Here is a 27,033-nt window from a genome sequence, read left to right as displayed (position 1 = left end):
AGGTTATGCATGTTTTGGCAGGGAGTACGGAGCCTCACAGGATACTTGGGCACAGGGCCTTTTTTGCAAATACATAGCCCTGAGCTAGGTGCCTACATTCCTTATGAAATCAGTTGCAAAAAGTGGAGGTGTTTTGTTTGTTTTGTTTTTGTTTTGTTTGTTTGTTTTTTAAGTAAATCTGAGGGCAGGATGCTGCTGAAGAAGTTGTTCCACTGTGTGCAGTCCTGAAGTTTCACTTCTGTCTGCACTAGAATTTGTTCAGTGAGCGAGAGTGAAGAACTGCTCTGGCTGAAAACTAGCCCCATAAAAAAATATTTATTTCTGGGCCAGGTAGTTCATGGTTGTGGCTTGTCATATGGCTGTGTTGGTACAGGAGAGGGGCCAGAAACACTGGGGTTAGGGTTTAGTTGTGATCCTTCTGGCAATGTCTGCTTGATTGTTTTCAACACTGTTCAGTCTAAATACTCTCAACTAAGAAACATCTCTAAAAGTTAATTCATGTCCAGAAAAACGACATGGTTTTAAAAACCACAAAACAGAGCAGAGGTTTTAATTGTACTCTTGTCACCTCAGCTTATAAATGAAAGAGATTAACTAGGCTAGTGCTCTGCCTAATTGTATTTTTGGAAGGATGGGCTTGGAATGGCACCTGGAGAAAAACAGTTAAGCTGTGGATTCACGGCTTCAGAAACCCACCTAATTTTTGCTGTGAACACTCGTGCATCTCTAGAATAAATAGTACTTATGTGGAGTATGTCCTGGCAGAGTGACTATTCCCATATATGACTTTCTATATTAATTAACTGTAATTAACTGTAATGATTAGCTGTAATGAGTACATTTAATGTCTTCTTTCTTCTGAGAGTTTTTGTTTTTGCAGCACTACTTTCTGAAATTTAATGGAACAGTATTTATGTAGCACTAGCAGTAATTTATTCAATGAAATCCCTTACGCTATTTGTATGGGTAGGTAAGGTAACAAAGACCAGACTGCCAGTGAATGAAATCTATGCTCCTGGTAGTTCTTACCCTATAGTAGAGTCTGTAGGCTGAATTGATACTGTGTTTGTGCAAAATTTGAAACTAGTGAGCAGCACAAAGGAAAGCATAGAGTGGCAGAGGTTCTATTGACAGACTCTGCCTCTTGTCGATAAATGGACCTTTGTTTGCCTGCAACAATTCCCTCTTCAGAGGTGACAGCCTTAGCTGAAAATGGGCATATTGCTCTCACAGGTTGCAAGATGCAGTTTGTGCTAACAGTTTGAAGTGACTGTTCAGAGTACACCACTTATTTCTAATAAATAGAATGTGCATTTGTTGTTCCTGCTACAAACCAAACATTTCATTTCTGGAACTTCCTGCGAGAGATGGTTGGTCTTGTCCGCATCTAGTCTGAAGTGTAGCAGGGACCATGAAGTGACATACTGACTGTTGGAGAAAGCTTCCCCGTCGGAGAAGGAGCGCTGTCATAGGCTGTGCAACGGTGGTGTAGGCTCTGTGTATAGAATAGTACTGTGAGAGGTTGCCAAGCCAGGGCATAGCTGTGAATTAAACCTTAGCTGGTTGAGTTATGAATAAAGCTTACGTAGTTCAGGGGCTGGTTGGCAGTTACCCCTTCCTTCTTCCTGCTACTGCTCAGCATGATGGAACCGAGTCAGGTTGTTGAGTTTAATAGTGAACTTGCAGAACATACAGCGAAATATGCAAGGCAGAAAACAAAACTAGCAAGGAGTTTCAAGAGTAACAAAAATTGTTCCAGAATATGTAAACAATAAGAGGAAAACCAAGGAAAAGGCGCTCAGGAAAGGGAGCTAGTAAGCTGTTGGTGGCTGATGCTGAAGGGTGTAAGAAATTGTTTTGTTTGTTTCCGACACTGAAAATACTAAATACAGTGAGATGGTTCCTGTAAATAGGACTGATAACTACTACCTTGAAAGGCTAGGGGAAGAAAGAAGTTAGAGATATTTGGATTTATGTTTTAATTAGCCTTACTTGAAAAACTTGGTTTAAGTTAAGGTTCTTAAAGACAGCTTCAGAACTATTTTGAGTGTTTTCTTTTTTTCATTCTTGAGATCTTTCAGAAGATAGAAGTAACAGAAAATTGGGAAAGATAAAATATGCTTATTTTCTTTAAAATCATGTTGAGATGGGGATCAGTCTGTAAACAGTGTTTAACTGGCAGAATAGGGAATTGTTAAGAATACGTTGTATCAAACCCATATGATGTATCAGAAATCTATTAGAAGAAGTTAGTGGTAGAAGTGAAACAAGAGATGCCTTCTGTCTTGTGCTTACCAAAGCTTTTGATGTTTTATGACACTACTAGCAGAGCCAATTTTTTTTTTTTAAAACCTTTACTTAGATCGTTAGATACCAGTAGTTTATTTTACTAGAAGATTGTGTCAAATTGAAATTGTAATGGCTCAGGCCAGATCAGTACTGTTAAGGATTAATGATCTGGATGACATGATAATGAGTAAGCTTAATTAAGTTTAGGATGGCACCAAGATAAGATTGCAGATGTGCTGGAGGAGAGGACTGGAATCTAAATTGGTGTTGAGAAAATAGAGATACATCTTGAAAAAAAATCAGGTGAGATGAAGTAAGGATAAGTGCACAATAACACATTTGGTGGTAAAAATATAGGATGTGTAATTGAAGAAACTGAGATTTATAGTAGGTTTCAAGTTAAATCTGAATCAGTAAGATAGGAATTCTGCTTTCAGCTTTTCTGCTCATTTTAGTGTGTGCTTTAAGACGATCTCTAGTTTTACATGCCATCATCCATCAAGTTGGTGGATCAGCTAGAGATCAGAGCAGCTCACTGAATATGATCAGAGACACAGAAACTTCTTCATTTCTTTACTCAAGAGAAGATGGGACATCAGGCAATGGGTTTTAAATATATAATGACTGTTTTACCTTAGTTACTGTGATTACAGAAAACAAATTGTTAACGTCCTTTCTGAAATAATGCTCTAAATTGCAGTTAGGAAGTTTTAGGTTACACAACTTGTAGGAGAGGACATGGAAGCACTAGGACAGGTCATGTATAGAGCTTGTGGAAGCCTTAAGAACAGGGTAAAAAAACATCTGTCAGAGATGGCATGGGTTTATTTATTCCTATCATTGGTCCAGGGCTGGATAATTTTTCTTTGCAGCCTTTCCCATGGCCTCATCATGTGCTGTATTTCTGTAGGGTGACACTTCAATAACATAAGGTGTGTTCTGTTGACCTTTACACACCTGAGAGTGGAGTTCTGCACTGTTCCTCTTCATATTTAAAACATTAACAAAATGTCCTTGCACTCCAAGCTTTTCCTTCACCTCTTCATGCTATTTCCCAGAACAGAGTCCTGCCTGTTTCCTTCCCTCCAAGCTCTTATGTCTCCTTTTTGTTTGTTTGTTTTCTGAAGCTTCTCTGACTGATATTTTTCCCTTAATTCCGTAAGAGCAGCTACATACCCTGGTATCCTGCTGTCGGCCCAGACTAGGAGAATAGATCATGTTTGAGAAAATAGGAGTGGTGGTTCTTAAAACAGTTTAAAGCAGTATTGTGTTCCTCGTGCATAGGTTAATAAATTCTGTCTTTAAAAAATGCTGGCATGATGTGGGCAGTGCTGCGCTCCTCTGTTCTTTCCTTCCTTGTACAGGCTATTTACTCCCTGCAGATAAGGCAGCCTAGCTTACTTCTGCAGTACTTTTCTTGCCTTCTTTTTTGGCTTTCTTTTTTATCTTTTTCTTTGAGATGTGTTTTCTCCACAATAAGAGCTTCATTACTTGCCTTCTGCAGTTTATTTGCTGAGTTCTGCAATTTGGCTCTTGTACTTACAGGATAATCCAGCGAATATGTAAGAACCCATATAGTGCCATATAGAATCTAGATAATGGCACAGAACCCAGTGGCTGTGGAATAAAAGCTTCTTTGCAGGACTGTGGTCTGTTTTGATGATTCTTTTTTTTTTTTTTTTCATTTGCTTTCAACTTTATGTTTATATTTTGCTTTCATCCCTTGAGATTTTGGAAAAAAAAAAATCCTCTAACCAGCAAATGTCAAACAACAATCTTATGTCTTCCCCAAGTTTTCATGTAGCCTGGAAAAGCATTATCATGAATTCCCTTCCTGATCACAATGAGCTGAAAATTCAAACTGAGGCTTCAGCTTTAACAAGTCCCAGCAACAATGGTATTGCTGCTCGGCATTTTAACAAGTGTGTCCAGCTAATGCCCCAGGTAACATGAGCCTGACTTGTGGTATTTATGACTCACTACAAATGTCAGTTTAGTTGAAAATGTCTCCTTTACAATCTTCTACCTTGTTCTGACGTAGATCTGATACACTGAAAGGAGAGAGTATTGAGACAGTATAAAGTAAGTGGAACTTGACATCGAAAATGAACAATATGCGTTACTGCATGACATTTATACAATAGTAGAACGGCTCAGGTTGGAAAGGACTTTGAATGATCATCAGGTCCAACCTTTTGTGGGAAAAAAGGAGCCTAGATGAGATTATCTAGCACCCTGTCCAGTTGAACCTTGAAAACCTCCAGTGACAGGGATTCTATCATATCCCTGGAGAGGTCATTCCCGTGACTGATTGATTGTTCTTACTGTAAAGAAATTTCTTTCTTATGTGAAGACAAAACCACTACCAGTGCAGCTTGTACCCATCACCCCTTGTCTCCTCTGTCTTCCTCATGGCCTGCCTTTGGACCCTCTCCATTCTGTCCTTGTCACTGTATGGATTGTGGGGATCAGAACTGGACGCAATACTTTAGGTGTGGCCTGCGGAGCTCTGAGTGGAGGGATGTGATCGCATCTCTATCTCTGTTGGTAATGCGCCTGTGGGTGGAGGCCAGGGTTTGATTTGTCTTGGTTGCTGTAGCAGGACACTGCTGGCTCCTGCTCAGCTTGTTGTCTGCCAGGACCCCCAGGTCCCTTTCAGCAAGGCTGATCCGCAGTCACACAGATCCTAGCCTGTACTGGGATCTTTGGTTATCTTGTCCTTGCACTTGTCTTTGCTGAGATTCAGACAGTTCTTGCTTGCCTGCTTTTCCAGCCTGTCCAGGTCTCTCTGTAAGGTAGCTCTCCATTCTGACATGTCCATCTCACCACCTAGTTTGGTGTCATCAGCAGACTTTGTGTGGGTGCTTTCAATCCCCTTGTCTTAGATCATTTATGAAGGTGCTGAACAGCATAGGGCCCAGGATTGATCCCTGGTGGCCCTCACTTCGCAGAATCACAGAATCACAGAATTGTCTAGGTTGGAAGAGACCTCCAAGATCACCGAGTCCAGCCTCCAACTTCTGCAGGCTGCCAGCCCAAGTGAAAACCATTGATCTCTATCCTCTGAGTGACCACTTGCAGGCCAATTGGTGGAACTGACAGAGTTCAAGAAGTGTTTGGACAATGATCTCAGACATAGGGTCTGGTTTTTGGGTGGTCCTGTGTGGAGCCAGGGGCTGGACTCAGTGATTCTTGTGGGTCCCTTCCAACTCAGGATATTCTGTGATTCTAAGTTTTCAGCTGCTAAAAATCTTTTATGGTAATTTTTCAAGAAAACATCTGATCTTTGCCTATGCAACCTGCAGTCTAGGTATACAAATGACTTTGAAGAAGAAAAGTCAAAATTAAAGACAATCCCAAGTTTCCTAGATGCAGACAGCACGTGTTTCTAAGCACCGGGTCCAACCTTTCCTTGAACACCCCCAGGGACAGTGACTCCACCACCTCCCTGGGCAACCCGTCCCAATGCCTGACTGCTCTTTCTAAGAAGAAATGTCTCCTCATTTCCAACCTGAACCTCTCTTGGCACAACTTGAGGCCATTCCCTCTAGTCCTGTCACTAGTCGCCTGTGAGAAGAGGCCGACCCCCAGCTCCCCACAGCTTCCTTTCAGGTAGCTGTAGAGAGCAATAAGGTCTCCCCTGAGCCTCCCCTTCTCCAGACTAAACAACCCCAGTGCCCTCAGCCTCTCTTCACAGGACTTGTGTTCCTGGCCCTGCACCAGCCTTCTAGCCCTGCTCTGGACACGTTCCAGGGCCTCGATGTCCTTCTTGTAGTGAGGGGCCCAATACTGAACTATGCACTGTTCAGTAACATCCCCAGGAAATGAAGCAATAAGAAGCGGTCAATATAAAATACATAGTGGAATCACTGCAGTTAGACTACTTTTATATGTGGTAGCAGTGTGTTTAATTTATTTCTCTGGTGTAGACATCAATTTTCAGAGCATCTTTTGCGGGATGTTTACCAGACTGCTGTGTTTCTGGGCCTCATGGAGTGGCCCATCTGTTCTGACTCCCTCTTCATTCAGAGCAAGTCCAACCCCTGACTCATTAAATCATGGAATTACACTGACTCCCTGGTACTGACTTTTCTGTGAGCAAGCACACAACCCTGGAGAAAAATGTTTGTGGGTAGAGATTAGGAAAGCTCTTACCAACTTTCTTCATATTGGTTGTTACACTGGAGGTCAGTGGAAGTTATTTTCTGTAGTGCTGGTAGCCCTCGGTTATTTTAGTAGTTTCTGATTTAATGTTCTTTGTAATTCATTGCATCTTTTCTAGCGCTTCTATAGGTTGCTTCAGGCAGTGCCTTCAAACTGTAGATGCTACAAATGATATTTAGTTAAGGTATATATAACAGGAGAGAAAGCTTAGCACCTTTTGACTGTCAGGAGCCAAACATCAATTTGGAGATGTCCTTTGTGGGCTGTAGTGAGACATGAGTGATGGAGACTTAAAGTTGTTGCACAAAGGCACTGTGTAAGGCACTCCCACAGAAGTGTGAGAAAATGCCTTTTCGGAGACTAAGGCAGCTTTGTCCTTGAACCCCCTGACAAAATCTCTCTACACTTCATTTCCTAGTAATAATTCCAAAGATTAGTTCTCCTCTGGGGAGTCTGTCTATCTGCGGTACTGTATCTTGTCACACATGGTGTTAAGTGCACGAGTAGTTCCTTTGTAAATTGCTTTTCATAATTTTGTTGCTATAGTTGAAGTGGTACCTAAAGTAGTTGCTGTCAATGCCACCGCAGCACTTCTGTTGTTAAAGGTGGGGGATAATTCAGGTTTAACTGTTGGCATCTGAATTCAGGTTAGCTCTGCTTTATATTGTTAATGTAGACATAATTTAGTTGTTTCCCTCATGAAAACTTGAATGTTTTGTCATACTTATTTATTTATTGACCAGATTAAATGCAAAGAGCAAAACTGACCAAAATTTTAACTGCAAGTATCAGTCACTTTAGGGTTGGCACATGTAATTTAATTCTCTTATCTCCGATTAGGTCAAGAAATTATTGTATACATGATAAAATACGTGGTAATTATTTATAATAATAATTATTATTATTACACTTCATTCTCACTATTAGAATCTCTGCTAAAAAGTCCATTGTTCTAGAACTTTTGTGTGAAACACTTACCAAGCTCCACCCAGCATACAGCTTTTTTTCTCTAGAATGGATAGACGGATAGACATGGATTGTGATACTAAATGCCTTTAGTGAAACACTTTATGCAAGAACTTCAGATACTTCACTTGACCTTGTAGACACCTTAGAAACCTTCGGAATAATGTTCAGGTATTTGTATTGAAATAATAATACTAAATATGCTATAATTCACGTAATAGTAATTTTATTACACGTTTCCTTTGCCTTCTTCCTATGGAAAGGTCTGCACAACATAAAAATGAGCAGCATTTAAAATAAGCCATGAAATATTCATACTATTTGTGGTGTGAGTCAGTGTGGTAGTATTAAGCAATCCAAACGAAAAGTTTGAGAAAATTATGGAGGGAAAGAAATAGTAAAGGGTAAGACTGCTGAAGTAGTGATAATTTTTTTAACCTTTGAAATTTGAGAGAATGATGCACCAAGAAGATCTTGATTGTGTAGAGCAGCTGTTGATTCAGATCTGAATTGTCACCCACGTTATTTAAAATATGATTAGTTGTCATTTGACAAATATGTATCTGTCTTCCTTCAGTTGCTGGAAAGGTTGTGTCAAGATTTTGTTTCCTTCTCTTTCTCAATGCCTCTTCCTTTCTTTAAGTGAGATCGGGCCAGATGGGAGGGGAATAGCAAGAAAAAAGTATGAAATAGGGTCTTTTGCTGTCACTTCTTTTGGTGGCTGAGTCTCTCTTCAAGCAGTAACAGTCTATCAAATTTGTCTCCTGCTGTTTGTGAAAAATGAGCGTATGGAAAGGAACAGAGGTGCTGTCTCTGTATGGTCAGGAAGATTATTCATTCTTGGTTTGCAGAGTTGTGTTTGCACAAGAAAGCAGTGGTATTTTTAGTGGGTAATGTTTTGGAAAAAGTCAGTATGACAATCTCTTCAAAAAGAACCTTCCTTTCCTGAGGGTCATTGTTGAAGAATGTCAGATGTTTGTCTAATAGTCCACTTATTCACCATTATTTAGTAATCAACTTCTGATTCATGGTGCATTTTATACAACTGTGGCTGAATTTTTTCAAAAAACGTAATCTTACTACGATTTTAATAAAGGAAAAAGACATTGAGAATAGTGGGGAACAAATGTCTTGAAACGCATTCTGCTGAGAATAATGTCATACCTCAAATCAAGCTGAAGGTGTGTTCCTGAAGTTCTTTTCTTCTTCACACGAAATAGGAAAATAGCATTGGTCATAGTGTTGCTAACTGTTCTTTTTTTTTTTTCCCCTTGGCAGTATGTTTACATTTTTTTGCATGCATTTATCCTAAGATAAATCCACCGTATAAATTTTAAGTGTATCGTATGATTTAAGTATCTTCCATGTTGACCTGGTTGCAGCTGTCTTATAGCCACTCACACACAGTGCCAGAGTATTTTTCGTAGTATTGCCCTCCACACAACTTTGTGAGTTTCATTAAACAGTTGGACCAGTCAAGTTTCTTAAGAGGATTTTGTAGTCACAACGTTTGGAGACAGGTTTCCAAATGCTGTTTCTCTTTTCTGCTGTTTTCTTTGTCCTTCATATTTGTCCTCTTTAACTTAACTGCTTTTCAGTGGCAGAAGTCCCAAGTGTGGCCTGTCGCAAGTAAAAGGGAAATTTAAGTTGCCATTGATCTTATTGGAGCATAACAATTTAAATTCTTACTATGTCACTTCTTCAAAAGATACTATGGAGATCAGCAGCAAGATTCAGCTCCCATTTGTGTCTGTCTCTGGTTGTAGAAATGTGGGTAATAGCATGAAAATAGAGGTTAACAAAGAAAAATGTTTCCTGCTTTTCCATGGTCTGTGTTGTAATTTCTTGCCAACATCATGGTTTCTTTGTTGGATTGACAAAAAAAACAATAGTTGGCTTATTGAGTTTAAATCTATGCATTAATTCATTTCCAGATTAGACAGTCAGTATTTCTTCTAAACTAAATTGTTGTTTTTTCTTCTCCATTCCCATTTCTCCAATCTTTCTTCCACTTTCATCCCTCCCCTGCCCCCATTTTCCCTCTAAAAATATCCTTAGGAATGACTTGCTGATGGTGTGCCGCCAGCTGAATATGGAGGAGTCTGTCGCCGAGATCATGCACCAGCTGGGAGCAGATGAAAATGGAAAAATTTCCTTCCAGGATTTTAGTCAGTGCCGCATGGAACTGGTGCGAGAAATCAGAAAGGAGGAAGTGGAGCTTTCTGTGAAATCGGATGACTCTTATAAAAAGAAAAAGTTAAGGGATAGAATAGCTTCCTGGCCGACTAGCAGCAATAACAGTTTAGGTAGGTATGACTTTTAAATGTCCTGCTGATGTGGTTTAACAGACAATAAACTCTGGAGTTTTTGTTACCAATTTTTCTGGCATCAGGATTTTCTGTAAAGGGTTTTGTGAATATGCTTTGGCATAATTTTGTCATATATTAGAGTGCTGTTAAAACTGATGCAGCCTTTTCATCTGGTGTGTTAACAAGTATCTGTTGCAGAACATCCTCTTCAAAAAATCCTACTTAGCCAAGACAACAAGCTTTCTTGAAAGGACAGGAGCTGTGGAGCTCAGCTGATAACTGTGATAGAGTGAGCGTTTGTTGTCCAGAAAGCCCACAAAGGCAGGTAGTTAGGTAGGAATATAAACAATTAGGAAAGAAATAATCTTTGTATTGCAGATATAGGGTTCTCTAGGAATGTGGATGTTTCTTGGCTGCTTTAAAAATTGATCCACTTAGTTGGGGATCTGAGTGCTGCATGTGCCAATTGAGAGGATACAGTAATTCTGCTTTCCTTTTGCCCTCACTCTACCCCCTAAAAAAAAACACAAGGGAAAAAAAAAACGTATAATCTCATCTGCAGGGAGACAGGATGTAGGAACAGAAGATTGTCTGTGTCATTGAGTCCAGTCTTCCTTAGCATTTTGATCAATTGGCATAAAATCAGAAATATTTACAACTACAAAATGCTTCCTTTCACCCTGTAACAGATGCAAGAGATCAGAAGACAGCTGCTGGTCTTTAGACAATAGCATGTGGTCAAAAACCCACCAATGCAAGCTACTGTGGAAACTGCTGAGGAGACTGTTGGCGCTCTAGCTTCCTGCAGTAGCTGCATGCTAGCTAAATATGACTGCTGGCCCATGGTCTGGGTACACCCATGCTTCAGAAGAAATCTGTGATTGTATTTAGTGAGAGATAGATCCCCATACCTTTTGTTTAGACTATATGACCCTAGATTTTTTTTAAATGCTTTTATAATAAGAGGTCTTCCATTAGCCATCCCAATAGTCTTCCCTTTTATGTGTCCTAATTAAGTTAGGAATGTATTTTTATTTTTATTTTTACTCTTAGATATATTTCATGCTTCTTCCTGAACAGTTTGCTTGTCTCTGTTCTGGTTCCTCATGTTACTGACCTGTCATTCCTTTTCAGTAGTCAGTCTCCTAGAATGTAAAACATGGTGTGTGTTGTTTCTGTTTTTCGTTTGTTTAGCGGGGTTCCTGTTTTTTTTTGTCTTACAGTAACTCTGTCTGCGTGTATTCTTGGCTTGTCTCAGACATTCAAATGTTGCTTGCTTGCCTTGGATCATTGGTGAATTTCCTGTCTTCTTGCTTTTTAGATTGACTGTACTTCTCTCTCACCACCCCATCATCTGATGCTCATTTGCATTTTTCTTTTTGTCTTCTCAACATAGCGAGTCTGTTTCACAGTGCTCTTTGTTTTCTGTCCGATCTCTTTTACTATTCTTTATAGTCATACTTTGTTGTAGTTAATATTTCCTCTGTTTATCTTTCTTTGATATATATGCTTGAGGTAAAAGATGATTAACTGTTTAGTTTTTGTGTCCATTCTCCATCACTGGTTACATTGAATCTTCATAATCCCTGGGGTCAATTGCATTTCCAGACCATGAATCACCTTCAGGAGCTGTATCAGACAACACTTCAAAACCAAGATGACCCCTGAATATCTTCTATATTGGATTGAGAATGGTGTATATTCTGTAGCTCATATATTCAGTTATCTTCACTGCCTTTGTTATATTGGTTGTTGTTTCAGTGCTGCTATTGTTGCATTTTCCTGGAAAATAGAAAACCTCTTCTGCCCTCACACTTCCCTAAAGTTTCCATGTTTGCTGTCCCCTATATGGCTGCTAGAGATTTCTGGCAACTTGGGCTTTAAAATGTTTTTCTTGGACAAATCTGCTTAATAATTATGGTTTATAGTAATTAAAAGAGAGGGCCTAAACTTTACTGGAGAAAGGTCTACATTACAGTCTCAAAATGCATCAAAAACAAAGAAATCTTGTTAATTGCTGCCCAGAAGTGGTCAGGTGGCAGAATTGTGGTCATGTGTCATGTACCTATTCAGTCTCTACCTTTTTTTTCCTGTATTTCTAATGTCTGTATTTCTAATGGCTGTATGAGAATAAGGTTATTACAATAGATTTGCCCAACAAATGTTTCTACTCCTGTATTTCCAGGCGGCATGCCAGTAAGCTAAAATGGATGACAGTTTTAATCAAGATACAGGATTCAGGTTTAGTAATACTCAGTCATGAGCATATGAGTATATATGCTCAGCAAGCCAAACCTGCATGTGTCTACTAGCTTGAAATTCAGTAAAGAGAGTGTAAGATTTAATAGTTTAATCTTTTATTCAAATGCATGAAAAAGGACGCTTTTCAAGTTCCAAGAATGACATTTTTAGCTGCTTGGATATCAGCAAATCAAGGCTATTACAATGTATTCTAGTTCTCACACTGTTAAAATTAACGGGATCTTTAGTTTGCAAGTACTATTTAGTGCTTTTTCTGTAGATGAAACTGAGTGTGAATTTTTTTACTTCAATGTTCTTCTGACATTCTTTAAAATGTATTAAATATGAATAACTTCTGAAAGTGTTGTTGGAGACTTGCAATGACAGTATGCTAACCTGACTCTTTAGTATATCACTTCAGTAGGATATATGGGAAGAATGGCAGTTGCTGATCAGATCTGTGGGCACTGCTCCAGTTACAGAGACTGAGAACCATGATGGGTATATTAAATCTGTGTGAATAGTGTATCCAGTGATGGAAGTGGATTCCTTGGCAAATGAGCCCTTACAGTACAGAAGAACTATGCTTCTAATGATTTAAGGCAGGAAATGACCTGAACAGCTGTGGCTTCTGTCAGGTTTTTCAGTGCTAATTGTTTTACATGTTTTATGTAAAAGCTAGAATTAGAAGCATTTATATTATAGGTTCTATAGATTTGTGTGCACTTTCCAGGTAATTAGTAAATTGCTGTTTTTTTGTTTTGTGATAAAGATAGCCTGTTTCTAATACCTGTTGTTTTGCCGATGAATAAGAAATGATGTTTATTAGTGAATTCATTTATTAGACCAAGTGAAGGATTTTCTGTCGCACTGAGAGCTGCTTGTACTTACTGGTCTGATTTCATATTCTAGATAAACAGTTATGAATACCGGAGTCCATTAGCAATCTTTAGCTGTCAATTTGTGATAAGTAATCAGTTCATAACCAACTCCCCTTTCTCTTTAATGAAAATAAGTCCCTTGAAAATTTCATATGGTAATGCATTTACATTATGGATCAAGCATGAGAATAAATCAGAGGAATTATAGAAATTAAGTCTGAAATTTAGCTTATGGGTAAACATGAGAGGCTGGCCGGTTGGAGCTGAAAAATCATTACTTTTACTTTGCATGAATTCCATGTTTGATCTTATTGCAAATAAATTGCCTTCAAGAAACTGATGCAGTGACTACATTTATTTATGCTACATTTCATTGAAAGCTTCGGAGCTAACATGATCTCAAAGGTGCACTACAGATTGTTCTTGAGATTTATGAGCAGAATTTCACCCTGGATCTGTTTGACTGAAACAGCCATGACTATCTGTTAGGCTAAACTTAACTACATATGAATTTACATCAACTGTAAATGATTCAGTTTATTACTTTTAAATACTCCTTTGATACTGCTGTCTTTGTGCAGAGCAGCAGACTATATGTAACCTTTTTTTCCCTAGAAACTTAGAGTGCTAAATTCTATGAGCAGCAGAATAAATGAACCTGTTTTTCTGTGGGATTTGTATTTGACAGCTGAGTAATCTTATTAAAACTGCAATATATATGTTGTATTTTAAACACCAGCAAATCTAGAAAGGAAGTTATTATAATAGAATGGGTGCTCTCATCTTTGATAGGGCACATACTTGTATAAAAGTTTCCTGTGGTTAAAATATGTGTAGAAATTTAAGAACAGCTAAACTGCTTTAGTCTAGAGATTATTCTGAAATTATATCCTGTCTCTTAGAGCTGTGAGAAGGAAATTCTTAGAGAAGATAATAGGAATAGAGTGAGTATGTAATGATCTTTTCCTATTAAATTTCAGTTCAGGGACATAGAACTAGAGATATACATGCTCGTGCGCTTGCTCCCTCCCTCTGTGATACTGTCTTCCCGAAATGAGTCTTTGAACCTATGCTGGTCTTCAGCATTTGTCATGTCCTGCAGCCAGGAGTTGTACAGCTTAATCAAGGGTGAGCATTGCATCACATTGCATTATTTTTCTCAGCAGCAGTACTGTAGTTCTCATTCTTCTCAGTGCCTTCAGGAATTTAGTATATTTGAGACTGTGACACCACTATCAAATGTCTTTGAAATTATCAAATAGCTTAAAAAATTGGAGGGAATGGGGAAGAAGGACAAGACTGGTGGGCGGAGTATGCCTATGGTGGAAATACAAGAAGTAAAATACTAGATTCTAGAATGATTTTCTCCTAGAAGCTGTGAGCTGTGTCCAGTGCACATATGAATTATGTTATGTATTAAGTGTCTTAAATGAATATCTTTAATTAACTAAATGTCACTGCTACCTCATGGAAAATAGCAATCAGACTTTGGATCTCTGCTGTCGAAGACACACAGTTGAGGTGTAACTGTGTGACCTAGAGATCAGTTGTGCTTGTAGTATCCTTCATTGTCAATTGTCTTCATGTTTGCCATTCACAAGCCAGACTCATTTGAGAAGCCGATGCAGGGTAATCTTACAATATCACACATTTCCTGATATTATGGATCCTTTAGTGCCCTACCATTTTGGTGGATTATCTCTTGTACTCTGTGAGCAAAGATGAAATCATAGAATGCCAGGTCCATCAGCATAGTCTGGTAAAGCTATCTTTTATCAAACTAAAAAGCATGTTTGTATGGATAGACTTATAGTCATGACTTATAGTCACCCACTTCTCTGTTGCAGTATGCAAGGCTTCTGCACAGAATGTTAATTGTTAGAAGATGATATGTCATTTACGTTCAGATTAGCACAACAAAATGATGCCACCACCAGAACATGGCCCTCTGTGACATTACCTTTGCGGGAGGTATGGCATCATACCTAATGGATCCCCACTTTCTGATTACTACTGTAAGAGCAAGAGTTGTATGTCAAATACAACATACATCCTGAATGAATTACCAGCTATAACTGAATTCACAGTTTTGACAACTCCAGAATTTCTCTGCTGAGCTGAGACACCAAAGGTGAATGAGTGAGGAGGGCAGCATGTTAGCAGCTGGAGTTTCAGAATCTGTTATATTGGTCAAATTTAGAGATCAGAAATAAATTACTAGAAATACTGGAAATGCCTTTCTCTCTAATAGTCATGCCTCCTTTCATTTTTAGAATGTATATTTTATGCCAGGAGTGCAGACTTGAACATTTAAGAAAACTTGGGTTAAACATACAGTCACAGTACTGTCATTACAAAACAAACAAACCAAAAAACAAACCAACAATAATTCCATTTGTGACTGACAGGTGTTTTCTGCGTTGCCTCAGTGTTTTAATCCAATAGCAGATAGTGAAGTCTATGAAGGCCACTTGGTTCTTCAACAATGCTGGTATTGTTAATTCAATGAATATGAGAGCTTTTTTGCCAGACAATGTCTTTCAAGTAATAGAAATTCACAGTGCACATACTCTGTTGAATATGTGCCATACTTAGTTCTGTAAAAGCAGGTGTGATACAGCCTGCTGTCAATTTTGTGGCTGTCCCTGTGGAGACAGAATTGTATCCAGTATTCTTGTCTACTCTGGGAGAGGACAGAACTGGTTCTCCATCTCCCCTTGTCTCCTGAGACATCTCTGCTGCTTCAATTCTGTTGGTTGCAGATTTTTCTGCTATACTGTATACTGTGGCCACAAGAGGGCAGAGATGCATAACACTGTACTTAGTACCCCACACAGGATGTAATATATTTATGCTTTGGATGTTAAACAGCTGGTAGTGGTATCTCAGTTCAACTGTGTTGGACAGCTTGCAGCATGCAGCAAGATTATTCATGGTTGATGCATACTTTTGGTGTAAAAGTAGTTTAATTAATCTTTAATAGTTACCTGTACATGTAATATGAATCATGTTACTTATGTTAGTATAAAATATAATTCTTTTGTTGTTATTTCTACTTAAATGCTTAAAAACTAGTGTGTTCTCTTTACAATAAGCCAGGGAAACCATCTCTGGGTTTCTAAAGAGGATTTATCAGGTATAGCTGCTTTACAGGGCTGTTGGGATGTTGATCTAATGATACGGATTAGTTACTGCCTTGCTTCCCTTCTGGATGGTTTTTCATTTGCATATTTGCAGATTTAACTTTCTTGGGGGAGGGAGTGGGAAGGCACTCTACTAATAGTTCATTATATAGTTTGTTCGTTCTCCCTGGCATTTTACTTAATAAGTGATAAACACTGATTAGTGAACACTCACTTGGAATGCTTAGAGTGTTCAGAGAGAGAAATAGCTATAAAGGAAAAACTTTTGAGCCATCATGATGGCATTATAGACAATTACTTACATTTTGCTGATGGCATGGTGGATATAGATCTTTGCTATAGTTTGTAAATCTGGATTCTGTTCTGACATTTAACTTAGAATGGGTGTTTGGACAAGTCACTTAATTGTTTTCAGTCTTCATTGTGCTACATATGAAAAACTACAGTGCTGCCCAGGGTTATTAAATAATCTATGGAATATTTTGCCATGCAAAATTTTTAAGCCTAAAATATAAAAAGATTTAAAAAGGATTTAGACTGTTGTATATAAAGCAGAAATCCCCAGGGATTAAATGGTTACTGATAAAATAAGAAAACTGTTTAAAATTTGGTTTAGGGTTTAAACCTGTCTCTGACTGTAAGAAGTTGGAAGGATTATGCAAGGAGAAACAGCAACCCTCCATCTTCCTGATAAAAAAATTTTCCCTGAAGCATTCATTGTCTCTAGCTACATGATTGTAGTGTTGCAATGATTTTTTAATGAAACACCTTGTGACTGATGTTTCTTTGAAACTTGAACTGTAACTGGCAATTCTGAGATAATGAGAAAGTGTTGCCTACATAAAAATGTCATAAACTGTACACCTAGAGAATTCGTATGTTGTGTTGTTACTCACTAAACAAAAAGTTAAGAATTATGGTTTTCCTCTTCTGTTCTTTGATTAATGCTGTTTTTTAATCTGACATAGTTACTGACACTTTTTCATTCCATGGTTCTGGTTCATAACTACTGTAAATTAAACTAGTTATTTTATATTCTTTAGTAAATAATGTATGCAAATGCTTTTCATTTTTTCTTCTGGATCTTGTGATTTGGTAAATGTTCTGTGCATTGAAAATGTTACTACTTCTTTTCTGTCTTTCTGGTATTGTCAGCATGTGCAAGATGGGATATAACAATGGTGGAGCTGTTTGCTTTTTATCGTTCTGGAAAGGCAAGCTGGCTTGTTTCTGTGTTCTTTATACATAGCCCATACTAGAGTGGTTTTCCATTTCTGCATTTTAGGTGCCTTATCAGGAGCCAGGGAAAGCTGGGAGTATGATTCAGGAGCAAGAGACCTTCAGAGTCCAGACCTCCAGAGTCACTTTACACTACAGAAGGTGTTGGAGAATGGTGGAAGCAGTGGGACTCAGCAGGCTGCTCTGCAGAAGCTTCTATCTCAGGCCTCAAATTTTAACAGCTCAGTTGGAGGAAGTTACTTGGAACTTGCCAACACAGTAAGTGCATTTTGCCTCTGCTTTTAAGTTCTGTAGATTTTTTTTTCTTGTTTTTCTCTGAAGAAGTGTATTAATCCATCCTTTGAGCTGTCATGGAAACAATGCCAGGCTGCTGTTGCCTTTCATTTGCAAGGAAGCTAATGTGATTTTAGCAGTTGAAAGGTGCATAATATTTCTAAAGCTTGTATAATTGAGTTCTACCAGAAAGGATAGGAGTTGCTGAGGAACCAAGTTCAAGTTCTTAATTTATACAGTTTAACAAAAGACAAGGTACGCGTGAAAACTTCCTATCAAATATTTATTTATTTAAATCAGGGCATCAGATTGTTTACAAGTATTGTGCAGAAAAGTTCTTCCAGTGTTATTTCTGTACTAGCCACTAAATTTTTGATACTTGCTTTAAACCCTCTGTTGCAGCATTGTGCTCTTTATTTCTGTAATAACTATTCTCCATTGTATAAAAAGTGCAACTGTTGAAGGTATAAGGCATTATTTTTGGCTTCCCCATCAATGTATTGGGATCAAGTTTGTGTTTTAGTTTTAAGTGAGGCATGTTATAGAAGTCTGTTTTGTAGCATGTTTCTGATTATGCTGCACAGGGTTTTAAGTGGAGAAATAAAAGATGATAAAATGAAAGTGAAAAGTTTTTTGATTTTTAAAATGATTGCTTATTGTCACATTTGACTTTGAAATTGATACAGGATAATTCTAGCTGTAGGGGTAATTCTAGCTGTAAGGGAGCCTTAGGAGGTTGTCTAGTTCAGCCTCTTGCTCAAGACTTAATGTCTAATGGAAGTGGTTACTGGCAATAGAGTAAAATCAACTTCTTTAAGATACATTACTCAAAAAGAAAATACCCTGAAAGTGTTCTTAAAAGACTTCTTCTAATATATATATGTTTTAAATTCATGAACACAGTCTGATGTAGGACCGAAGTTTCCAGGTGCAAACTGAAAATACGTAGATATTAAAACATGTTTTATCTAAAGGACAAAAGACCTCAAGGAAGTTGACAGTTCCGTAATCAAATTGTGTCCTCATTTTCTCTAGCAAGCATAGTAAGAATTAACTGTGGTAAATTGTGAGCTCTGATCTTTAAGACTGGACAGGAACATTTGAAAACTGTAAAGAGCAGAAGTGCCAGCACACACATAAAGAAGGCAAGATGGAAAACCTGGGTAATTATAAAACAGTTAGCAGCATTACTTATATCTCCCAGTATTTTTCTGGAGATGTGTGCAATTTTGACTAAGAGAGGACATCTAGATTTATATAAGAACAATCATGTCCAGCCAATCTAAAACCTGTTTTTACAGAACATTAGACTTTGGGTATAGTGGAGGGATAGTAGATGATGTGTATCTCTGGTAAGGCGTTTGACCCTGACTTGAATAAGGTTGTCATAATCAAATGCAGAATAGGCTATAAACTACTAATTAGGTGAATTTGTAATTGATTTTAAAATTGTGAGGTGCTGTGTTTTTAATATCTTTCTGAGCTCTTTTCTGCCCCATTCTCCAGTTTGCATGAAAACACTACCAAACTCAAATCAAACTCTACTGGTAAAATCAGTGCTTATCCATGCTGAAAACTGCACTTGTGGTCATCCATTAAAAAGGTGCAAGTCTAAGTCTAAGGAGCATAGTGAATCAGTGTTCAGCTATACATATTTCCATGACTTTGATTGGTTTGCTTAAAAAAGTATGGATTTGGAAAAATGTGAGCTACTTCCCATAAACTTATTTTAAAGGATGTAGGATGATGCTTAACAGAAGTTTAAGTGGAGCTGTTTAAGACCAATGTAGCTGTGCAAAAAGAGTGGAGTGAATATTTTTATTTCTGGGTTGGGAACTGAGTTGCTGTGTCCTTTTTGACTGGAGTTCATTCAGGTTTCAAGGTGGATGTGTACTAATACATCCTCTTTCTGTGCTCCTGCTGACTTATGGTGGTTCAGAAGCGGTGGGCTTTAGAAGCTGTTGTACGTTTGCAAATAAGAAGACACAGGTCTGCAGTGTTATTCAAGAATGCACGGTGTGAAGGCTGCTGCATCGCTGTAATATGTAGATATCTTAAAAATAAAAATGCTGAAGGCTCATATGAAATAAGATCTCCAGGTATAATGGCTTTCTTTATTTCCATCTCTAAATTCCTTTTATGCTTACTGTTTTGAAAGACACCTGATCTTTGTTTTAACAAGCATCTATCATACTTCTTCTTTTAAATATTCAATGCTCTTTCAAACCATAGGTACAATCAATAGTCTCTCATTTATATGTAGATGAATATAATAGCATCTCCATTTGACTCCTACTCAAGCACTGGTGTCGTGAGTCACACACAAATTTTTGCTTTGGCTTTCTTACAATGGAAAGAAGGGGTGAGAGAAAATGGAGAGAGAAATTTACTTTGTTTTTCACTATTTGCATTTATTCCATTTACACTGTTAATACTGAGGGATGTGCTGCAGTTTAAATTTATACTTCTAAAGAGAGAGACAGGCTTAGAGCTGTGAGTTACTATGGTACTTTATTCTCTGTCTCTTTCTCAAATTGTTTTACCTAACTATATTTGCCACAATGATGAGACTACATGCTCCCTCGTGTTCATTTTCAAAAATCCCAGATTGCTTTCACACTTTTGTGGGCTGAATCCAGGGAACTTTGCCATTTGTACACAAGGAGCTGGGCAGACTCCCTTGCACTGTAACTACGGTTACTTTTAAAAAACAAACAGAAACAAAACAACAACAACAAAGAAACCCCAAAAAACTGATGTATTTTTAATAACTGCATTTCTGCCCTTTTAGAGTTGATTGTTTCTTTTTGTAAAACTGTGTGATAGAAGAGCAAAAATTTTAAAACAAACCATGTGTGGACATTTCCTTCTGGTACATAAATGCTCCTGAAGTTAGCCAGAGTTTTAATCTTCTTCAGAATGATTACAAAAAAGTAGACCAGAGCCCTTCTATGTCATCCTGCTCATATGAACAGTTCTTGACAGTTGAACATCTCCCAGATATATCTATATAGGCCATATGGGCACATTCTTGAAGGTAATGTTTTTTACATTTCTTTGTAGGTGTTTAGACTTCAGACTCAGAGCTCTGAAAAAGTATCTATTGTATGGGTGAACATGTGTAAACTGGGTGATTTCTGGTTAGAAGTTGTGATTCTTTTCTCTCTGAACGTATGACTATGCAGTCAGGCTAAAGACATCCCAGTGGGGATTATGTACAGCATATCCTACAGCATAGATTATATTCCTCAGTCAATACAGAGGGTCTTCATGCTGCTTTTAAATATTTAAGTACTCAGGAGCATTATCCCTGTTCCTTCAAAAGAGTGATGAAATTAAAAAAAAAAAAAAAAAAAAAAAAGAACTGTTTGAAATTTAGCCATGCATGTTCATTGCATGTGTTTCTACCTTTTCATTTCATTTTGCAATATTTTTGTTTATTAGCACATGTTCACATTCAGCTTTTGTTTTACCTGAATAATATATTCTGTAGTCTTTCTATGAAGTATAACTCTTTCAGTGTTTTTCAGATTCATCACTGTTACCCACAAATAGTAAGAACACATTTTTCTTCATAGCTTCTCACATTGGCACCAGTATTTATGACTAACATATTAACCTTTAATGTGACCTGTCACCACTTATTGATGATGTACCTGTTTGTGTCAGTAGGTTAAATACTACTGCGAATACCTCTGACAGGAACCATCACGTATGTTCCAAATGTAGTCAGTCTGAGTTCTTCCTTTTTTTTTTTTTTTAATTGCATTCAGATCTAAACAACTTAAATATGGTTCATGGATAGCAAAGATTTCAAGCATTTCAAATGATTTCTGTCAGGAGTGTGCCTGTCTGGCAATTTGTTTTGTATTTGTTCTTGAGTCTGCAAAGATGGATGAGAATCGCTAGTCTGGGTAGTTGTATAACTGCAGAGAAATAACTGATTCATGTAGTGTCGCATCTGCTTGCTTCCCAGGAGGCCATGCAATCTTGATTTGTTCCTGTGGTGCTATCAGGAGGAATTGCACTCTGTTGTAGAAAATGAAGTGTTGTTGTTCTCTGAAAACTTGACACAAGGCAGCATTTTGATATGATATGCACCTTTCACACTGGAATTCCAGTGAAGTTCAATAAGCTGAAGGAATGAGGTTTGCATATGTTTAATTTTCTTTTCATACTCTTCTTGCACATGATTGAAATAGAGTAGGTAAACTTGATACTTTTTCTTTATTGAGTAGAACATGTACATATAAATGCTCATGCATGTTTGTGTGCTTACTGTTGGTTTCTGTTGCCTTATTTCAGTGTTGGTAAGATTAATGTATTTGTTGTCACAAGCAGCTATATTTACATAAGTAAAACCAACTGGGATGGTTTGATGATATGTTGATATGATTTCATACCTCTGTTCTGTCAGCTGGAAATAGCTCTGTTTTGTTCAGAAAGTTCCTGCACAAAGATCTTAAATTTAGAAAATGTAGCTCAAAGTATGCTGATGTATATTTTTTAACTAGCCAGTCTCTGGACTGCTGTGATCTGGAATCCTTTAATCTCTGATTTTTTCCTTCTAAAGACACTTTAACTGTGAATACACCTTCCTTGCTATAGCTATTCTTGTTGAAAACATTTAGGAAATATTTGATGGGGGTATGGTTGACTTGCAGAGGAGAAAAGTACAGCTTTATTTTTGTGAATAGTCTGTGGTAGGATTCCTTCATGACCACTTGCTTCTAGAAGCCCATGTTGCTGTTTCCTCTTCAAAGCAGTTGTGCAAGTACCACAGATTTGCATGTTCTTATTATCTTAGAGAGAAGGGCAAATTTACAGCGTTACCTTCATTGCTTCCTTCAGCATCTCATTGTTCTGGCCACTGACTAAGCAGGCATAATCCTGCTTTATGTTGAGCAGAGCTGTCAGTGCAAGATGAATGTGTCCAGAGCACTGGTGCAGATTGCTCCACCTGCTAAATCTGCACTCATTTCTCATCTTAAAGGGTGCTGGTTTTGGAGCATCTCCATGAAGAATAAAACAGAAAGCTAATGCAACAAGATTCTTAATGCATCGTCTTGTAACTTCTCTGGAGTGTGCTCTGGAGTATGCTCTTCCTCAGCTAATCCTGTTTGGTTTGTATGTATGTGTACCTCATTTGGTGGTATTAGAGACTTTATTGAGCTTGGTACTGGATTGTTTTGATCATGTGGCTCTGTGTGACAGGATGCTTTCTGTACGGTGCAATTAAGGTGACTAAAACAGATTTAGTTCTGACTGGATCATCTGTGCCAAGTGTAGGTACCATCTCTGCAGGACACACAATTCAAAAGTTTGTGAAGAACAAAGGCATACTGTAAGATTCATAGCAAAGCCATGTAGTAGTTGTATTGACATAAGCTTCTCACCATGATCACTAGCAGATGAGAACCTGATGTGTTTGTTTTAGGGAAGTATTGTGTTCTCTGAAAACAGATATTACTGCAGTACCTCTTTGTCAGACTCAGTGGATGTTTGCATTGCTAATTTTTCCTTCTTAAGAGTGTTGAGCTGCAAGTTATGACAGACAGAACCATTGCTTTCGGAAAGCTATTCCTTTTAGTTTTTACTGAGTGATAATACTTCAGAAGTCACAATTTTTTTCAGGGATAGGTGGCTTTTCCTTTGCCACCTAGAAGATCTGTGTCATAATCAGGCAAAAATCCTTTGCTATGTGACTAGCAGAAGATGTTTTTGTGTAACTAAAAGTCTTTTCTTATAAAGACTGATACGATCAGATTATCACAGGTAACAGGAGTCTGCTTGTTAGTCTCATAAATAAGTTTTTATTTGGCATAACTCAATGTAGAGTGTTGAGGGAGTAAAAATGACAGTACTGAAAAGCCCATAGCACTCTCCCTCACCCCCCTAAAGCTGTAAACCTTTGTATATGTACTGTAATTTTGTTAAGCTACATTATTGGCACATTTAAACTACGCTGGTGAACGCAGGTTTTTAGATTGACTCCTTAAGTACAGGAAAGGTTGTCTGGTTGCCAAAGAAAGCAAAAATGCTTTTGTAGAGAGAGGGAAAACAGGACTTCACAGAGATTTGTGACTGCTGTGGAGAGACTTTTTTATTCAGTCAAGGTATACTCTTAACAGCTATCCTAAGTATGAAACATTTTTTCTGTTGTCTAATTTGTAGCAATCAGCAGTAAATTAAGCATGAATTTCACTGCAATTGCACAGGTATTTCTTTGGGTAAACGTTCTTTTAAATAAAAGTGTCAAGGAAGATGAAGACAGAACTGCACTTTGAAAGGTAATTCCACAGCCGGTTTGTAGGTCACTTTTGTTTCGTGTCACAGTTAATGAGACCGTACTGTTAGGCTTCTCATTTCTTTTCTAAAGTTTTTACAGTTCGACAGCTCAGTAAGATGTCCTTTCCTGGTGCCCCTTTTTGTTCTTTACCTTCTCTCCAAATTTTCTATTTTTAAATTCAGCCTGCATGTTCCTCAGTTTGGGAAGCTTCACTCCTTCAGCTTCCCCATCCCTTCTCTTAGATGCAGGGAAATTTGGACCCCAGAGCATCAGGTATCCCATGCTCTCACGGAACATTTTTTTGAATGGGAGAGAATAATGCATTTCTAGTCCATTTTCATGAGACTAGTGTTGATAAGAAAACGTGTTTCAGGGAATTTATTCAGTGCTATGTCCACACTGTAGGTTAAACCAGAATGCACAGAATGCACAATTTCTTTTTATGCCAATAAAAGCTGTTAGCATAAAAATGTAGGCTAATGATTCATTCAGCTGAAACCCTCCTAGGTAGGAAGGGTTGAAGTTTAAGAAGAATTCAGTGGTGTCAACAATGGAGCCAGCATTTCATAAAATATTTGTGCCTAAGATAATCGTGCCTTTTGTGTCTTTTCTTCCAAGCTGGACATATTTCCATTCAACCAGGCTTAAAATAAGATCTGAGAATACCATTGAAGTGAAAACTGATTATGGGAATTCAGGATTCAGGAGGCTTGGCTTGTCAGAAAGCAGTCACAAAAACAGTTTTGTTTGAGGGACATTTTTTATGTTTTAACATTATGTTGGAAGCTGTTTGTCTTTGATTTCAAGCCAGCATTGTAATGAGTTAGTTTGTTGACAGAGGCATCGTGTGTAATAGGATAATGCAATGTGTTCATACAATCCTGGCTTCTGTGTCCCTTTACTAATGCTCAGTTACTCATTTTTCTCTTTAAAGTTAAAAATGGAGATTATGGATTAGATTTTCCTGGAATCATCTATGCTGTGTAGTTATTGGATCATAACAGACATAGCTGAGCAAAAGGCAGATTATAAATTTTCTTGAAAATTTCTTTTGCTTGCATATTAGCACCATTTTTTCTCCGTATTAGGTGATAAAGTTATAGTCCCTTTCTAAGGACTCTACGCTGAGGTTCCTTTTTTGTTTTGTTTGAATCCTGTTACTACCTCCATCTGCAGATGATCACAGCCCAATGTGATGGGTTTCAGCACAGGGCACATTTATTCAGGCAGCCTTTTAATAAATCCTTTTGAAATAGGCTTTTAATTGGATCTTTTATGTGACAGTGGAACAATATCCTGTACAACCACGTAAGGAAGGTAAAGCACACAGAATGATGGTTTTTAACCCAGTTGTAATTGTGTAATGGGAACTGGCACGTGGCAATCAGGTACTACAGGAAAAGGAGCTCTTAACCAGTCTGTCTAAGTAGATGGTTTGAAGGCCTAGCTACTGTGTTTCAAAACTTCAAATTTAGGTTAGTTGCAAGGACTTTGTACCCTGCACTTCCCCAACTTCTCTACTACATAGAAACTGTTTATGCGTCTCATTTTGTTCACTGTTGTTCATAGAGCTCTGAGTATAATGCACATGCTCAGGTCTTTTCATTTTTCCCATTTTTTTTTCCCAGTTGTCTGCAATGAAGAGCAATTCACGTTGTATACTGGGCTAGCACCACTGCACATAGCTATACAGAATGTAGCATTATTATTACCTGCTTGGCAGTGGTAAGCTGGGCCTGAGACCTAGGGTTAGTCATCTGAACGACTTTACGTCCTGCATTCCAGCGTGCCAGAAAGATTACCATGTAGCTCTAGTCACGGGAACTTCTGTCTTATCAGACTTTCTACTTGTTCTGTGTTGGCTTGTTGCAGTTGTAGTTGGCTGAGCTTCTATGAACCCTCATTTATTAAACAGTTGAGAAGACTTTTCCTTCTCCCCTTTTATACATATGCTAGACCCTTATGTTTTGATTACATGATATACAGGTATTTTGAAAATGAAGTGAAAATCTTTCCACAGTTTGAAAGTTTGCACAATTGAAAATGGACTCTAAGTGCTTTTCCAGTTCAATGCTAGTTCAGATCAAATGGAGTAATCAACCATTGTAATGTCAACTGTGAAAGACAAGGCAGGGTATCCACCGAAGTCTATCAGTGTCATGATTAAATTCATCAGGATGTTTCTGCTCTCTGGAATCATTTCTCTGTCACTGGTCAGGTTTGGGATATTGACCTGAGGCAGTGCAAGCTATCGGCACCATTCAAATTCCCTGATTCTCTTTATGTTTTGTGTTTTTGTAATGAATGTACAGTTGTCAGCATAGCTGTTCTGGGGAACTATTTTGGTGCCAGTGCAGAGAAAATGGGAAGTGAGTACTTCTTCACGTAAATTCTCTAGCACTTACTCTTTCTACATTTTGTGAAGATAGTTTTCAGTATGATTGCTTCATTTTGGGCTACAAAACCATATTGTCACTTCTCAGCTGGGAGACAGATTATGATAATACCTGTTTTGTACTACACTGGTAAACTCCACTTTTCATCATGGGAGAAAGTAATCAAAATAAACTATTTGAATTTCAGGGAGGGTGGTGTCTGTTATATGAAGAGTTGATAATGAAATGAGAACCCCGCTGATGTGCCCAAGCGAGGTTTGTACCCTTAAGCTAAATAGCCATCTCTAGTTTTCTACACAGAACTTCCTATTGCTTTACCTACTTGAAGCTATAATTTTAGTGAATTGACTGGAGAAAAAGATGTTGAATCTTTCTACCTTATGCATATTTAAAGAGATGGTAAGTGCCTATTATTGGTTGAATCTAATTTTTTGCCTGAATGTTGATTGTCTGGTATATATTATAGAAATGAATGAAAAAAGTTTTTGTTTCTGATAACCCCCCACAAGGATGCCAGGTGTTTCTTTGTAATGATGAAATGTCTTGCGCTAGATTTCTAAATCATATTGGCAGAACAAATAAGACTTTTCTAAGGTGGAGTTGTGTATTTGCTGTGGTTTCATTGGTTGAAAGACCCTTGTCTGAGTGAGTAAACACTAGAAATATTTAGCAAGACATTTCTGAACTTAATGAAGTAAGGGACTATCCAGGTGAGGCATAAAAGTAAAGAAGATTTTAGCTTTGTAACCATGTTCATAAATGGTATTTTCATGAACATGAAGAAGTGTAACTGGCTTCAGGAAAGTGTAAACAGGTCTTGGGTTGTAGAACCAAACAGCCTAT

The 27,033-nt window shown here is 37.9% G+C and overlaps 1 protein-coding gene across 7 annotated transcripts in view; it reads left to right on the top strand.

Annotated features, from left to right (window-relative positions):
• MCC (MCC regulator of WNT signaling pathway) overlaps positions 1-27,033 on the top strand; it is a 200,412-nt gene that overhangs the window by 9,348 nt on the left and 164,031 nt on the right. For 4 of the 7 annotated variants that reach the window (XM_040541678.1, XM_040541684.1, XM_040541688.1 and 1 more), the window contains exons 2-3: positions 9,478-9,725; positions 17,279-17,490. In XM_040541678.1, coding sequence (XP_040397612.1) covers positions 9,478-9,725; positions 17,279-17,490 — 460 coding nt within the window. Of the gene's footprint in view, positions 1-7,468; positions 7,591-8,545; positions 8,601-9,032; positions 9,190-9,477; positions 9,726-17,278; positions 17,491-27,033 lie in introns of those variants that run through there. The other 3 variants (XM_040541681.1, XM_040541683.1, XM_040541680.1) reach the window with 3 other exon arrangements.

The sequence above is a fragment of the Cygnus olor genome, chromosome Z (assembly GCF_009769625.2).
Source record: "Cygnus olor isolate bCygOlo1 chromosome Z, bCygOlo1.pri.v2, whole genome shotgun sequence".
Lineage (NCBI taxonomy): Eukaryota > Metazoa > Chordata > Aves > Anseriformes > Anatidae > Cygnus > Cygnus olor.
Note: the sequence above shows the minus strand (reverse complement) of the source record. Positions and strands in the feature narration are given on the sequence as shown.